Raw genomic sequence first — 17,298 nt, 5'->3', positions numbered from 1 at the left:
GTTTGGTGTGAAGGAAGTTTTCAAGGGTCAATAGAGGAGTATGATATACTATGATCAAGAGGAGTGAAAGTTCTAAGCTTGGGGATGCCCCCGTGGTTCATCCCTGCATATTTTAAGAAGACTCAAGCGTCTAAGCTTGGGGATGCCCAAGGCATCCCCTTCTTCATCGACAACATCATCAGGTTCCTCCCCTGGAACTATATTTTTATTCAGTCACATCTTATGTACTTTGCTTGGAGCGTCGGTTTGTTTTGTTTTTGTTTTTGTTTGAATAAAATGGATCCTAGCATTCACTCGTATGGGAGAGAGACACGCTCCGCTGTTGCATATGGACAAATATGTCCTTAGGCTTTACTCATAATGTTCAAGGCGAAGGTTGAAATTTCTTCGTTAAATTGTTATATGGTTGGAATCGGGAAATGCTACATGTAGTAATTCTAAAATGTCTTGGATAATGTGATACTTGGCAATTGTTGTGCTCATGATTAAGCTCTTCCATCATATACTTTGCACCCATTAATGAAGAAATACGTAGAGCTTGCTAAAATTTGGTTTGCATATTTGGTCTCTCTAAGGTCTAGATAATTTCTAGTATTGAGTTTTGAACAACAAGGAAGACGGTGTAGAGTCTTATAATGTTTACAATATGTCTTTTATGTGAGTTTTGCTGCACCGGTTCATCCTTGAGTTTGCTTCAAATAACCTTGCTAGCCTAAACCTTGTATCGAGAGGGAATACTTCTCATGCATCCAAAATCCTTGAGCCAACCACTATGCCATTCGTGTCCACCATACCTACCTACTACATGGTATTTCTCCGCCATTCCAAAGTAAATTGCTTGAGTGCTACCTTTAAAATTCCATCATTCGCCTTTGCAATATATAGCTCATGGGACAAAATAGCCTTAAAAACTATTGTGGTATTGAATATGTACTTATGCACTTTACCTCTTATTAAGTTGCTTGTTGTGCGATAACCATGCTTATGGGGACGCCATCAACTCTTTGTTGAATATCATGTGAGTTTATATGCATGTCCGTCTTGTCTGAAGTAAGAGAGATCTACCACCTTAATGGTTAGAGCATGCATATTGTTAGAGAAGACCATTGGGCCGCTAACTAAAGCCATGAATCATGGTGGAAGTTTCAGTTTTGGACATATATCCTCAATCTCATATGAGAACACTAATTGTTGCCACATGCTTATGCATTAAAGAGGAGTCCACTATCTGTTGTCCATGTTGTCCCGGTATGGATGTCTAAGTTGAGAATAATCAAAAGCGAGAAATCCAAAATGCGAGCTTTCTCCTTAGACCTTTGTACGAGGCGGCATGGAGGTACCCCTTTGTGACACTTGGTTAAAACATGTGTATTGCGATGATCCGGTAGTCCAAGCTAATTAGGACAAGGTGCGGGCACTATTAGTATACTATGCATGAGGCTTGCAACTTGTAAGATATAATTTACATAATACATATGCTTTATTACTACCGTTGACAAAATTGTTTCATGTTTTCAAAATAAAAGCTCTAGCACAAATATAGCAATCGATGCTTTCCTCTTTGAAGGACCTTTCTTTTACTTTTATTGTTGAGTCGGTTTACCTATCTCTCTCCACCTTAAGAAGCAAACACTTGTGTGAACTGTGCATTGATTCCTACATACTTGCATATTGCACTTGTTATATTACTTTACATTGACACTATCCATGAGATATACATGTTATAAGTTGAAAGCAACCGCTGAAACTTAATCTTCCTTTGTGTTGCTTCAATACCTTTACTTTGATTTATTGCTTTATGAGTTAACTCTTATGCAAGACTTATTGATGCTTGTCTTGAAGTACTATTCATGAAAAGTCTTTGCTTTATGATTCATTTGTTTACTCATGTCATTACCATTGTTTTGATCGCTGCATTCATTACATATGTTTACAATAGTATGATCAAGGTTATGATGGCATGTCACTCCGGAAATTATCCTTGTTATCGTTTACCCGCTCGGGACGAGCAGAACTAAGCTTGGGGATGCTGATACGTCTCCGACGTATCGATAATTTCTTATGTTCCATGCTACATTATTGATGATATCTACATGTTTTATACACATTATATGTCGTATTTACGCATTTTCCGGCACTAACCTATTAACAAGATGCCGAAGAGCCGATTCTTGTTTTCTGCTGTTTTTGGTTTCAGAAATCCTAGTAAGGAAATATTCTCGGAATTGGACGAAATCAACGCCCAGGGTCCTATTTTTGCACGAAGCTTCCAGAAGACCGAGGGGGAAAGGAAGTGGGGCCACGAGGCGCCACCACCCTAGGGCGGCGCGGCCCAGGCCTTGGCCGCGCGGCCCTAGCGTGTGGGGCCCTCGTGTGGCCCCCCGCGTTGCCCTTCCGCCTACTTAAAGTCTTCGTCGCGAAACCCTCTGTACCGAGAGCCACGATACGGAAAACCTTCCAGAGACGCCGCCGCCGCGAATCCCATCTCGGGGGATTCGGGAGATCGCCTCCGGCACCTCGCCGGAGAGGGGAATCATCTCCCGGAGGACTCTTCATCGCCATGATCGCCTCCGGAGTGATGAGTGAGTAGTTCACCCCTGGACTATGGGTCCATAGCAGTAGCTAGATGGTCGTCTTCTCCTAATTGTGCTTCATTGTTGGACCTTGTGAGCTGCCTAACATGATCAAGATCATCTATCTGTAATTCTATATGTTGTGTTTGTCGGGATCCGATGGATAGAGAATACTATGTTATGGTGATTATCAATCTATTACCTATGTGTTGTTTATGATCTTGCATGTTCTCCGTTATTAGTAGAGGCTCTGGCCAAGTTTTTGCTCTTAACTCCAAGAGGGAGTATTTATGCTCGATAGTGGGTTCATGCCTCCATTAAATGCGGGACGAGTGACGGAAAGTTCTAAGGTTGTGGATGTCTTGTTGCCACTAGGGATAAAACATTGATTCTATGTCTAAGGATGTAGTTGTTGATTACATTACGCACCATACTTAATGCAATTGTCTGTTGCTTGCAACTTAATACTGGAAGGGGTTCGGATGATAACACTGAAGGTGGACTTTTTAGGCATAGATGCATGCTCGGATGGCGGTCTATGTACTTTGTCGTAATGCCTCGATTAAATCTCACTATATTTATCATATCATGTATGTGCATTGTTATGCCCTTTCTATTTGTCAATTGCCCGACTGTAATTTGTTCACCCAACATGCTTTAATCTTATGGGAGAGACACCTCTAGTGAACTGTGGACCCCGGTCCTATTCTTTACATCGCATACAATCTACTGCAATTGTTCTTTACTATTTTCTTCGCAAACAATCATCTTCCACACAATACGGTTAATCCTTTGTTACAGCAAGCCGGTGAGATTGACAACCTCACTGTTTCGTTGGGGCAAAGTACTTTGGTTGTATTGTGCAGGTTCCACGTTGGCGCCGGAATCCCTGGTGTTGCGCCGCATCACATTTCGCCACCATCAACCTTCAACGTGCTTCTTGGCTCCTCCTGGTTCGATTAAACCTTGGTTTCTTTCTGAGGGAAAACTTGCCACTGTGCGCATCATACCTTCCTCTTGGGGTTCCCAACGGACGTGTACATCTACGCGCATCAGTACTCATCTCAAATTACTCACATTCGCAATAAAGAGGTTTCGTTAAGACTTTAGCAAGAAGCACAATATTTGCAAACAAAGAGATTCATGCCAAGATGCAACCACATGGTTGGATGCTAGAAAAAGATGCATGAGAAGATACTTGTTACCGAGATAGCATTGGTGTGGATGTAGTAGATATGTGTTCGTTGACCATCCTAGCTTGCCTCAAGTTACCATTGAGTCACCACTTCTCCCCAAGAGTGAGACAAGCATCCAATGCATATCCATTGTACCTAACACAAAGGTAAGTACAAAAAGGTCCCCAAACTAATTGGGTCCGAAGTAGTTAGACACACTACAACATATAGGACAAACTCCACAATACTATGTGCATATAGATATGAAATTGAATTTCATGCACATCTTAGCCAAATTAGGATTTGATGGAGTTTACCCTATATATTGGATCAAAGAAAGTAACACATGCCATAAGATAGACATAAATTAAAGATGCATGCACAATACTTTCAAGAACCAAAGGAAGATATAATTTGGACAAAACACCAAATAAATCAAGAGACAATGGTTGTCCAAATTATATCAAAGAATCAAATCAACACAAGATTGACTCCAACGAATTATCTCATTATAAGAAGCTAATTAAATCTAAACACCAAGGAATGAGATATAACCAACTCCCAAGAGAGCAAGGTTCCAACAACTAAACCAAACCCTCGAAACTTTTTATGATGGCACAAAGTACCAAAAAGAAAATTTATGTCTCCCAAAACCAAATTGTTGATAATGATTAAGAGATGTTAAGCCTTCTAACAAATATAGGAGAGCTCCCCCAAGATTAGTGCATTATCTAGGATTTTGCATATGAATACAAAATGCACAAAACTAGGATCATCACGCTACCTATATGTACTAAAAAATGCTAAGAAAGTTTGAAAAGACAAATTAAATCCATAAGATGCAAGGAAGACACATATGGGAGTCAAAGAACAACACATTCATGGCAATAAATAAGATAATTTAAACACACGAGCCAATGTAAATATGATCAATAAATTTCTACCTCATAATAGATTGCCAATTGTCCTAGGACACAAGGTATTAGGAAATAATTCCCGGTGGTAGTTTGTAAGTATATGTAAGATCATATTTACACCAAATAAAGCATATGGTAAAAGATAAGAGTTAACCATCATGCAAAGAGAGTTTCTTGATAGCTTCAATTAGTCATACCAACATGCAAAGGAATTAATAGTATTCATACCAACATGTAAAGCAATTAATAGTATTCATACCAACATGCAAAGCACTTAATAGTATTCAAAACAACATGCAAAGAACTTAATAGTATTCATACCAACATGCAAAGCAATTAATAGTATGACTTGAAGCATATGGTTTTCCAAAAATGTATTGAGGGACACATTGTGAAAAACCATGCCAAGAAAAACTTTCACAAAAAAATATCCACAAAGATATTAGCAATGAAGCCATTAAGCAAATTGGAACTTGTTTGAGAAAACATGTCACATATGAGAGATAATTTACAATATCAATTCTATGTGACACAACCTCAAATGTTCACATTTCCTAGGCTTGTAATATGCACAAAGCTTATTACTCCCCCATAATGTGATAAGGAATTTATTTTCACAAGAGGCAAATAAGATCCAACTAGAGATATTAATGGACATTAGAATTTGAATTTCTCATGAAGATGACATACCACATAGAGACTAGATAATCTTGCAATATCAATTCTAAGTGATATTCCTCATATACACACATTGTTAAGATTGTGAAATTCCTAAAGGCATATCACTCCCTCAAAATGTTATAGTTCATTAATCTCTCATAAGAGCCATATAAGATACAACAAGATGCAAAGAGGCTCCAACACAAGCACAAATACGTGGTGTGCAACCTAACATTCATAGACTTGTTTTCTCAAGAAAAACAAGTAGGATGCACAACATATACAAACACATGTTAGGAACAAAACTAACACATGCAAAGGGGCGAGTAACTTTCAATATAAATGAGTTGAGCACATGTTACCGCAAGGAGGAACATCGAATACATGATAGAAGAAAGATAACCAAAAGACTTGGCTTGAGATAATATAAATGATGAAGATCCCTTAATTCTTCATGATGTAGCCAAGTCTCCAATGCCCTCCAAAAAGCACCTATTGATCAAATTTTGGATTGTTGGTCCCCAACTAAGTTGGGTCCTAAGAGGTTAGTCACAATAGGCTTGGCAACCCAAATGGTTCTTTTCTTGACACCACTTTGAGCACCAACATATTTGGCAAACACATTGCCACCCTCATCCTTACGAAGAGAATAAACATCATCAATGGTGATAGAGTTGGATGAGGTACCAATAGTGCACAAGGAGGAGATGTGGCCCTTCTCACGGCATATGTAGCAAGTTCTTTTCTTCTCCTTCTTCTCACTAGGTTTCTCCACAATGGGAGCATTGGCTTGTTTCTTCTTGGGAAGTGGCATTTCTTCAACTTGAGGTTGAATATGAGTTTGAGCTTGAGGCCGCTTCCCTTTTTGCTTCTTCTTCAAAGGGAAATATCTAACATGGTGCCCTTCAGTATTGCACTTGAAGCAAACAATCTTGGCCCGGTGTTTGACTTGTACTTGGCCATTCTTATTCTTGTTGTTCTTGGACTTGTTCTTGTTGTTGGATTTGAATCCAAGTCCACTCTTGTCACTGGGGGATTGTTGCACACTCAACATCGTGTCAAGTTTGCATTTCCCTTCATGACCCTTTACTAAGTCATTCTTCAAAGAAGTGACTTGGGCCTTGAGCTCTTTGATTTCCTCTACATGGTTAGTAACAACACAAGTACTAGAGGAAGTAGAATCTTCATTGTTAGAGCAACAAGGAAAGGAAGATAATTCATCACAAGATTTAGCAATATTATGAGTGGATGAATTACTAGGACTAGCACATGGCAATATAGCATTTTGAATAGTAGTGCTAGTATCCACATAAGGCTCACAAGGTGTTGCCTTTGACATGATAGCCTCATGAGCTAACTTTAGCCTATCATGAGAGGCTAGAAGATCCTCATGGGAGCTAGAAAGCTTTCCATGATTTTCTTCCAATTTCCCATAATTGCAAGTTAGCAAATCAAGTTGAGCCCTTAGCTCAACATTCTCCTTCAAGATAGATGCTTCACAAGAAGTAGAGTTAGTAGCACAAGCATCATCACAAGACATATTAAGAAGAGATGGTAACATAGCATGCTCTTTTAAATAGGAAGCTTGAAGTTGCTCATGGGACTTGGTGAGGATAGAGTGTTCGCTCTCCAAGACCTTGTGGGACTTGCCTAGATCATCTAGATCCTTAACAAGTTTATCATGACCAACACCAACTTTGGAATTTTCCTTTTTAAGCATTTTTACTTGAGCTTTAGCATGGTCTCTTTCCTTAGTGAGTCTAGAAACTATTTCATTTTGAGACACTTCAAGGGTTTCAAGTTGCTCTTCTAGAGAGGCTACGGTATCTTGTTCTTCTTCAAGATCATTCTTTAAGGATGCTACATCATTGGCATACTCTCGTTCAAGAGCACCCTTTTTATCAATGGTGTTCTCATGCATCCAAATAAGTTTTTGGCTCTCAATAGCGGTAGTCAAGATTTCAAAGAAGTGAGTGCTAGCAATTTTATCTTTGCAAATAACCTTGAATACGCTCTCACCCTTATCGCGTAGAGAGACAACCCAATCCTCTTCTTCATATTCATCCTCATCCTTATCACCACGAGACATATTAGGTTCCATGGTAGGAGGTACCGTGGAATCCTTGGCCATAAGGCATATATGAGGACCGTGAGATAAAGATGAGGAGTTACTTGAGGCTCCTTTCAAGATCTTGTCTTGACCAATAGAATCTTTGGTTTCCTCTACATTGTTAGACACACAACAACTAGAGGAAATAGAATCATTTTTATCATGGCCACAAGACAATACAAGCATATCATCATTAGATTTTTTCAAGCAACTTACACATGATATGCAAGGACTATCAACACAAGCATGTAAATCATTTCTAGTGCTAGATGTGTTTAAGTCCAAAGATGAAGGATTGCAATGAGATAGAGATGAAGAATCATCAATAGTAAGCTCAATATCAATATTGCAATTTTCATCACCACTCACCATATCATTACCTTGTGTCTTACCACACTTTGGTGAAGTGGATGAAGATGAGAGCTCATCGCGGTCGGAAGTGGAAGCAATACAATCATCCTCAATAATATTGGACACATCATATTTATCTTGAAGCTTTGTCCATAATTCATGAGCGCTCTCAAAAGGCATGATTGAAGAAGTAACTACATTGGTCACAACGATGGAAAACACATGAGAAGCAAGAGCATCGAGACAAGAGTTTTTCTCCTCCTCAAGAGATAAATTTTGAGGATCCTTAGGAGAAGAAAAACCCATGTCAAGAAATCGCTCCATGTCCGGGGACATACGCCGCAAAATATTAAGCACATAAATTTTCCATAGATCATAATTTGTGCCATCAAATATAAACAAGTTATTGTGCGCTAATCCCCTAACCGACATCTTTACTCTCAAGGCGGTGAAGCCTAAGAATGAGAGACCTTGCTGCGATACCAATTGAAAGGACACGGATGTCGCCTAGGGGGGGGGTGAATAGGCGATTTACAAACTTTTACGAGATGGGCTTAACAAATGCGGAATAAAACTAGCGTTTACTTTGTCAAGCCCAAAGCCTATATACTATTGTTCACCTATGTGCACCAACAACTTATTCTAAGCAATGGTTCACCTATGTGCACCAACAACTTATGCTAAGCAATACAAGCAAGTATGTGATAGCAAGATATATATAACTTCAAGCACGATGGCTATCACAAGGTAAAGTGCATAAGTAAAGAGCTCGGGTATAGAGATAACCGAGGCACGCGGGAGACGATGATTTATCCCGGAGTTCACACTCTTACGAGTGCTAATCTCCGGTGGAGAGGTGCGGTTGCTTAGTGCTCCCGAACGCCACAAGAGGCTCACCTTGAGGTGTGGTTGCTCGATGCACACCAACGCCACAAAGGCCTCACCCCAAGATGCGGTACTCACACCACACACCGAACGCCACGAAGGCGCCTCACCTAAATCTCCGGTGACCCTCGCCACAAAGGCCTAGGTCACGGTTCCACTAAGGGATTTCCTTCGAGGCGGAAACCGGGCCTTACACAAAGATTGGGGCACACATCCACAACTTAATTGGAGGCTCCCAACAAATCGCCACAAAGGCGTAGAATCCGTCTAGGGTTCCAAGAACCCAAGAGTAACAACCTTCTTGCTTTCACCACCACGAATCACCGTGGAGAACTCAAACCGATGCACCAAATGCAATGGCAAGAACACCACAAAGATGCTCAAGTCCTTCTCTCTCAAATTCCAACAAAGCTACAAAACCTATTGGGGAAATAAGAGAGGAAGAACAAAGGAATTCACAAAGAACACCAAGATCAAGATCTAGAGAGTTCCACTCACAAAGAGATGGATTTGATTGGTAGAAGTGTAGATCTAGATCTCCTCTCTCTTTTCCCTCAAATGGGGGCAAGAATCATGGAGGGATTGAGAGATAGTGCAAGCTTCTCTAGTTCAACAATGGAGAAGAGAGAGAGTGAGAAAAGCAACAGCCCAAGGAGGAAGAAGGGGGTATTTATACCCCCCCCAAGAAAATCGAGCCGTTGGGCAAAACCAGGGCCGGATAATCCGGCCTAAGTAAGGGCTGGATAATCCCCCCCCCCCCGGATAATCCGGCCTCAGGGACAAAACCTGGTAAAAATCTGGACAAAAGTCCGGCCCCTGTTTAGAGCTACTTTTCTTCTAGTCCTTAGCCAATTTCGAGGGGGCCGGATATTTCCGAAATATCCGGCCCGGAAAATCTGGCCTGGCAAACTGCAGAAACACCAAAACTAAAACGGGCATAACTTTAGCATCCGGACTCCGATTTTGATGATCTTGGGCTTGTTTTGAAGCTAGGAACAAGCCCTACAAGATCATGCAGGAAACCATCATATTACAACAAGGTAGGATAGAAACAAATGATGAAAGGTTTGACCTATGTAAAAAAGACATACCGGTAAAACCTCCAATCTCGAAAATGCAACAAGTTGCCCGTGCAAAAACCATTCTTGATGAACTAGAGCTTGTCATGAGAATAAGCTCAAGCTCTAAATCATCACATGGATAAGATCCAAATAACAACCAAGAAAGATGATGAACCAAACTCGAAAACGCAACAAGTGATCTATGCGAAATCCGTTTTCGATGAACTAGAGCTTGTCATGAGAATAAGCACAAGCTCTAAAACATCACATGGATAAGTTCCAAATAACAACCAAGAAAGATGATGCAAGGATGCAAAGGTTAGAGCTCTCTCCGAACGATACGATCGAGTTACTCACTCGAGAGCCCTCTTGATAGTACGGCAACTAAACTATAAACCGGTCTCCAACTACACTATGAGACCGGTGAGAAAGAAACCCTATCAAGAGCAAACCTTATACTTGCGCATTCCACTTGAGCTCGATGATGACGATCTTGACCTCAACAAGATGGAACGCCTTTCTTGATTGTGCTTGCTTGATGAAGTCTTGTGGATTGCTCCCACATAATCCACCATGGGAGAGCTTCTTCTTTGGCGCATCTTCACATATCCATGATCACCATATGGATGGCAAGAGTCAAGCAAAGGATCTCTTCGAGATGGCTCATCTTGAACTTGCACTTCATTTCTTCATGTAAAGCTTCAAGCATATGATCTCTTCAAGTTGGCTCATCTTGAACTTGCACTTCATTTCTTCATGTTGATGTCTTGAAGTAACTTGAGGGCTCACTTCATCTTCATCTTCAAGACATACTTGACACTTGATATCCTTCATCAATTTCTTCTTATTGCAACCTTGAAGCCAACATATGGTTCAAGCATTGCCTGTGGACAACACCTACAAATATAACTCAATGCAAACATTAGTCCATAGGGATTGTCATTAATTACCAAACCACACATGGGGGCTCCATGCACTTTCACCTGCCACTAGTCAGCTAGCAACACCTTCAGAAGTCACTCATTTCTCCTACTGGTCGATTAAACCTAGGTTTCGTACTGAGAGAAAACTTGTTGTTGTGCTCATCACACCTTCCTCTTGGAGTTTCCCAACCGCTTCCACAACAATGCTCAGCAAGATTGTCTGAAACACGATGATGGGAGAGATACGTTCTCGGAAAACTAATGTGACACTAAATTAATGATGAGAGAGATCATAGCGATAGCATAGTTAGATATTGTATTATAGAACGTTGAACTAGAAAAATAAATACTATAGATCATAAGTAGATACCGTATCAATTAGGTAGATACGTATCAACTAGATCTTGCACATAATTTTGCATTTGGATTCTATCAATAAAAAATAAGAAAATTGTGATACTACATGATACCACGCATTATGAATATAGTATAATATAATAGTATCTTATACATGGTGATAATACACATTGTGACTAGTCTAAGGGCATATACAATGAGATGCCATCGGTCTTCTCTTATAGTTGCTATGTAGGATATTTTATGTGTTGGAAGAGATAGAATAGAGAAAGAAAAGATTGTCTTTTCTTAGCTATAAGAGATAATACCTTAAAAAATAAGAGAAGACAACTTTCCTCATTGTACCCTATGCGGCTATGATTTCCCTAGCAACATAATTTTCCTACTAAAATTAATTAATCTCATTAATTGCAAGGATGGAAAAATGAGATAGCACTAAACACATGTATAATTGGCTGACGTCAGCCTTACCTTATGGTCGCCACATCAGATTTTTTGCTTAGTTAGAGGAGACAGAATGAAGAAAAGAGAAGGTTGCCTCCCTTAGCCAAGGGATGATTTCTTAGAAAGTAAGAAAAGACTATTTTCTCCATTGCACCATGTATCTTCCTTTATCAACTCAACTTCCTACTAAAATTAATTGATTCTTAGTAATTGCTAGAGATGGCATTAAAAGATATAATGCATTGTACCAGCTACTTCCTCCATCCACAAATAAGTGGACATCTAGCTCTAAACTTTGTCCACAAAAAAGTGTACTCATATCTTCTAAATGCTCTTTAATTGCTTCTCTCTCGTCGCACGAAATTCAAACCCAATATTATTGATCACATGTTCTCCTTATTTTCTACAAGCACTTAGCTCATTAGAGGTGAAATAATTAAAGATGAGAGATGCATCTTTCCAAAGCATTTTTCATTTCACTTCATAATTTATCTTGAAAAACCCGCATGTATACTTATTTATGGACGGATGGAGTATATTTAATGTCTTCTCTAAATGACGTGCACGGCTAGCCTTCTCTAACATTGTACATATCCTAACGTATTATACATGATATAGTTATTATCTTTCTTGAAGATATGGAGGGCTAAAATAAGGCATGCCTTTCTAAAAAAAAAGGCATGCCTTATTTACATTTGTACACTCCTTATGCTGCAATTATGATGCCGCGTATAACCTATGCCGAGAGAGACGCCACTCTTTATGATCCTCCTCAAATTGGCCAGACAACCGACCATAAGTGCGCCACCAAAAGCCCTTTACGCATCCGGTGCGCCTCCATATATGGCAATTTTTAAAGGAGGAACCAGTGCCATGTTTATCCTGCACACCTTCCTTAACACATATGACCTCATTGGCTTTTGCAGCCTAATAAATTGCATGTGTCGGCTAATTTGGATTAGAGCCCTTCTGTTATTCCAGGTGACAAGTAATTGCGTCCCTCTGGCGCCCAAAGAAGGCAATGCGTGTCAGTCAATACATCGCGCTGTATCCGCAGCGGTTAACACTTTCCTAATTGATTAAGGTAAATTATTACTTGCCAAAGTTTGCTGCAAGCCGGCGAATATATATAATCCCTCCACGCCTAGCTGCGCTTTCCGAAGCACCGAGCCGAAGGCAAGCGCACTCGATCGCCAGGCGTGGGAGAGATTATACTTGTTTAAGGTTCGCCAGGCAAGGTCGATGGAGGGAGAGAAGAAGGTGGCCGCCATGGAGGAGGTGAAAGGGAAGGAGACGACGGCGGAGGCGGTGGCCGCCGACGTGAGCCTGAAGCAGCTGTCCAAGAAGCTCGATGACTTCGCCAAGGAGAGGGACTGGGAGAAGCACCATAGCCCGAGGAACCTCCTGCTTGCCATGGTTTGTTTCCCTCTTTCTTCCGCTCTCTTCTTCCTTCCTCGAGTCATACTTCTTTTGTTCTTTGTCTGTTTGTCAACACCTAAATCTCCACGCAATCGGCGTAGGTAATTTTCGGACCTTCCTAATTTTCCTTTAGTCACAGCAGTCAGGTGTCCATCGAGATTTTGTTTCATTAAAACAGAAAATTACTATTGAGGTGCACAAGAAGCTTAGGTTTCTGTTTCTTGTAGCGTCCCTCACAAATTATTTAGATTTCATTCTCTATTCTAGGTGAGTCCGCATCAGTAACTAGTGTGTCCCTGTTCGATAGCCTAACATTTTCTTTTATCAGGGATTTATATTTTTACACATCAAATTCAGTACTAGTACTTTTTATGTCGTCTCTCTCCACCCTTACAATTTTCTTTGGAACCCCAGAATTCTGTATTATAATGCCTACTGTTACATGTCTCAGAGGCTGCACTGCACCAACTAGTTATTAGTCAGAGTATTTTCATTAGTTTATTCTGAAAAATAAATAGTCAGCATTGATCTTTGAAACAACACATGCGCATGATCTAACAAGGTCTCCATCCGTTAAAAGTATTGAACTAGGTTGTACTATTGTCTACTGAACAGAAAAGTTGCCCATGCTTCATTCTGAAGCCTTCAGTGTTTTGTAATCTCATAGCATCTTTCTTTAATTATGTTGCGTGGATTAGATTATCCCACCATAATGTGTTCTCTTTTGACCAACCGTTCAATAAGACTACTACTTTTTCATTAGGTAATTGCTGATAGTTGCAACTTTAGGATTCTTGAGACCTATCAATTTTATTCTTTTCACATTACTTATAGCTAGTTGTTTGGGGACACCGTACTGTAGTATTCAGACTACACCCCAGATTTACATCTTCCTCAGAGAGTCAGATATGTATCGCGTTATCACTATCAGGTCAGATATTTTTGAGGACTTTTAGCATGCATCCTACCGCTGAAATGTCATGTGGTCTGGGTGTATGTTCATGGGAGCCAACAGCAAGCAACAGCAACAACCAACTAATTTTCCCATAACTCATGCCCAAAGGTACAGCTTTCTTGCGTATTGCATCTTGCATGGCACTTTGTGTGCAACGCACCTGGGCCGGCGTGGAACTAATCTCCCACGTCACCGTCGAAACGACACAAAATTCCACGGTCCGATGTGTTTATACCGGTCTACGCTTCAGGCTAGGGATTGTTCACTGATTCGCTCTGAATGCTGGCTGAATTTTCTGAAGAGGGAATGTGATTCAGTGACCATCTTTTCTTATTTGGACATGAAACATGCTCTCATGTTGTCTTTTTCATAGGAGAGAAATCTGGTGTTTAAGAACAAATTCTGCACTGAGCTTTGTTTTGAGGCAATGCACTGTACTTTTTGGTTCAGCTCAGAGCAACGAGATGCCTTGATTTAACTTAGATCTACTAATTTGATAACATCCAGAAAAAGGCACGTGCCATCCTGCCGCTGTACATGCTTATCTCGCCTGGGCAGGATGCGCGCACTACTAGACATTTGCACGGAGCTGTAGGGTCAGGCTTCGACCGGATGAGAGAACTTGTCGCTTTGGTCAACTGGATGGAACTTTGCATCATCTTTTATATTCTTCAGTTTCTTACCTTGGTTCTTGGGCAGGTTGGTGAGGTCGGGGAGCTGTCGGAGCTGTTCATGTGGAAAGGGGAGGTCCAGAAGGGTTTGCCGGGCTGGGAGGAGTCGGAGAAGGAACACCTCGGCGAGGAGCTCTCCGACGTGCTGCTCTACCTGATCCGGCTCTCTGACATGTGCGGCGTCGACCTTGGCGACGCGGCACTGAAGAAGATTGTGAAGAACGCCGTCAAGTACCCGGCTCCGTCAAAGGGCGCCTGATGCAACGCCTAATGATCTACAGACGCGCTGCTAGTTCTTATGCGGGCTTGTTGTCGAGCGGATCATGCATCGTAGCTTTATGTAATTCCTAGTGGACCGATGTCGGGAATTTTTCTCTTATGAGAACTTCAGTTTGCGTGGTATGCTGTTGAAACGTCTGTGAGTGAGACAGAACGGAATTTTGCGAAAGAACATTGTCTAGCATGTGTGGATTCTGTTTGCTGAGATCAAACAGCACCAGAAACAAAATATATGAAACCATTTTGTTCATCGGAAACTCAAGCAATCGATGAATATGCATCTACACACAAAGGCAATCTTGTTGATGACCTTGGCTTTTGCCTTGCATCAACTTTAATTTAAAAAAAAATCTTTGTGCATTACTTTGATGGATAGGCCGGGGGTGAACCTCCTTTTCAGAAAAAAAAACATTTACACACAAATATAGTGTACTGTTTAAATAAGGGTAAGCTTCAGAGACAAACCTTCGTAACATTTATCTGAGCAATTATAAGTCATAATTTTCTTTTTGAGGGCCGCAAGTTGCAATTGACACATGTTATGACTTATGAGAACCATGGATCTTGATTGTTGAAATAAGGGAGAAGATTGCGAAGTTAGGGAAGTTCATGTGACTGGAAAGCCAACCGGTCTCAGGGACACTAGGTCATCTCCTCATAGAGAAAGGAGACATCAGGAAAGTATTGTATTCATGCAAAACAACTGCAAAGCAAGAAGTGGAGAGCTGGCATACATGCGAGACCTACTCACCATCCTCGGAAGATTAGAACATCTCGTTGGCAAGTAAGTCAATGAAACTTGCCAACTAGTGAAAGGATCATCAAGGATAAGGGAAATGTTACCCTCCAACAGATAAGAAGGGTCATATCTTTTTGTGGTGTGTACCGAAACCTGCAACAGGACAAACCTTTGTCTCCATGTGCCTCGATTATTCATATATAAGCTCATTTTCCTTTGTGATAGTTATCGAGATTGAAGTATCTTATTGCATCTTATTTGTTGTTGCACCTAGTTACTTAGGCTCACTTTATTTTTCCAAAGAGACTAAAACTAGTGAAAGGAACAATAAAATTTGAAAAAACTTATTCACACCCTCTAGTTATCCTTCACATGACCATCAGGATTCATGCACTTCTTGTTGTCCTGTCAGATCTTCAACACATATTCCTTTGCTACTTAGATGCCTTTCGTTTGTTAGCATGTTTCCTTCCTCCCAAAAAATGTACCGAACCTTTATTTTATGGTATCTAAACCACATTACTCTGGTTGTATATATGTCTCACTTTCATTTAGGCAATCACGGATTTTCTGCAAAAACCTTGACACCACATTTATCTCTAGTTGTGTACTTGCGGTGTTTGGCTAATACGTCTGTACAAGACAGATATGTGTAGTCTTGGGCTTTGTGGATTGAGGATAATGTGATCCTGGAGCCTTTGAGGATGGGAATTCTTATTTGACACCCTCTTCATCAGTTAGCGGGACGATGTGTACCCCCCAATTCAACGGGCCAGCCCACTGAAATCGCGATGGAGGTGACCAAAGTCACTGGAGATGAAGAAGACAACACAACGACGATTGGGAGGATCTCACTGCCAACAGGGACGATGAGGTTGGCCATGACGTCGCCGGCTCGGCGAGGAATGAACCTCACTGGAGACTACAACACGGCATCGACGTCTTTGATGGAGGTGAGGACGAAAGCTTAGGGTTTAGGGTGGGTTGCAGGTGCGGGGAGCTCACATGCGTTTGCGGTTTAGGGATTATGGTGCAGGGTGGAGGGTGCATGGAGCCAGCCAGAGAAGGGAGGGTTTAGAGGGTCTTGGGCAGCGAACCGACGGTGGGCTGGGGTGGAAGAGGGCGGGCGACGAGGCACGGAGTGAGAGGTGCCGACCGTGGGTGGCGGCCTTGCCGGCGGGGGCGGAGGTGGGACTCAGTTGGTCTGCTTCGATGGAAAGAAGGAGAGGAAGGAGCCAATGGGGATGGTGGGGTGCAGGTTCCTGAATGCGTCGCCCTGCTCGTAGAAGCAACAAGCGCTAAATAGGAGAGAGGATACGTGTGAGATGGACAAGCTGTTGATCACCCGTTGTGATTCATATCGCTGCGTCACGCACCATGGCGAGACTTAATGGGCCAGCCCAATTACCTGCATCTCTTAATACTTATTTCTAGTTATTTTTTCGATGTGGTTTTATTGTATTTACCTTCGGTTTTATCTGTCTATTTGTGTTTCATATGCATCTCTTCTAGTTTTTGTGTGCTTTCTGTTTTTTCTCGTTTCTTTTATTTTTATTTATTGTTTGTTGGGAAATACATTTGTGCTTACAAGTATCAGTGTGGGTGTTGTTGTAGCTTTCCGATGCTTTGAGATTCGGAGAAAATGGGAGGTGAGAGAAATCCTTTTAAGCCATTTCACCAATTTTACAAAACTTGTGGGTCCCAACAACAGTGTCAAAGCCATCCGACATGACTTTGACACGCAGGATTCTTGGGGCGACAAGGCTAGCGCGCTACTGC

The 17,298-nt window shown here is 41.3% G+C and overlaps 1 protein-coding gene across 1 annotated transcript; it reads left to right on the top strand.

The window, feature by feature from the left end:
• Positions 1-12,590: 12,590 nt before the first annotated feature.
• LOC124678036 (dCTP pyrophosphatase 1-like) lies at positions 12,591-15,030 on the top strand. The gene is made up of 2 exons (XM_047213976.1): positions 12,591-12,872; positions 14,530-15,030. Exons 1-2 carry the CDS (start codon positions 12,699-12,701, stop codon positions 14,758-14,760), a joined length of 405 nt encoding a protein of 134 aa, XP_047069932.1. The 5' UTR covers positions 12,591-12,698; the 3' UTR covers positions 14,761-15,030.
• The last annotated feature ends 2,268 nt before the right edge of the window (positions 15,031-17,298 follow it).

This window comes from Lolium rigidum, chromosome 7, assembly GCF_022539505.1.
Source record: "Lolium rigidum isolate FL_2022 chromosome 7, APGP_CSIRO_Lrig_0.1, whole genome shotgun sequence".
NCBI classification, from domain to species: domain Eukaryota; kingdom Viridiplantae; phylum Streptophyta; class Magnoliopsida; order Poales; family Poaceae; genus Lolium; species Lolium rigidum.
Note: the sequence above shows the minus strand (reverse complement) of the source record. Positions and strands in the feature narration are given on the sequence as shown.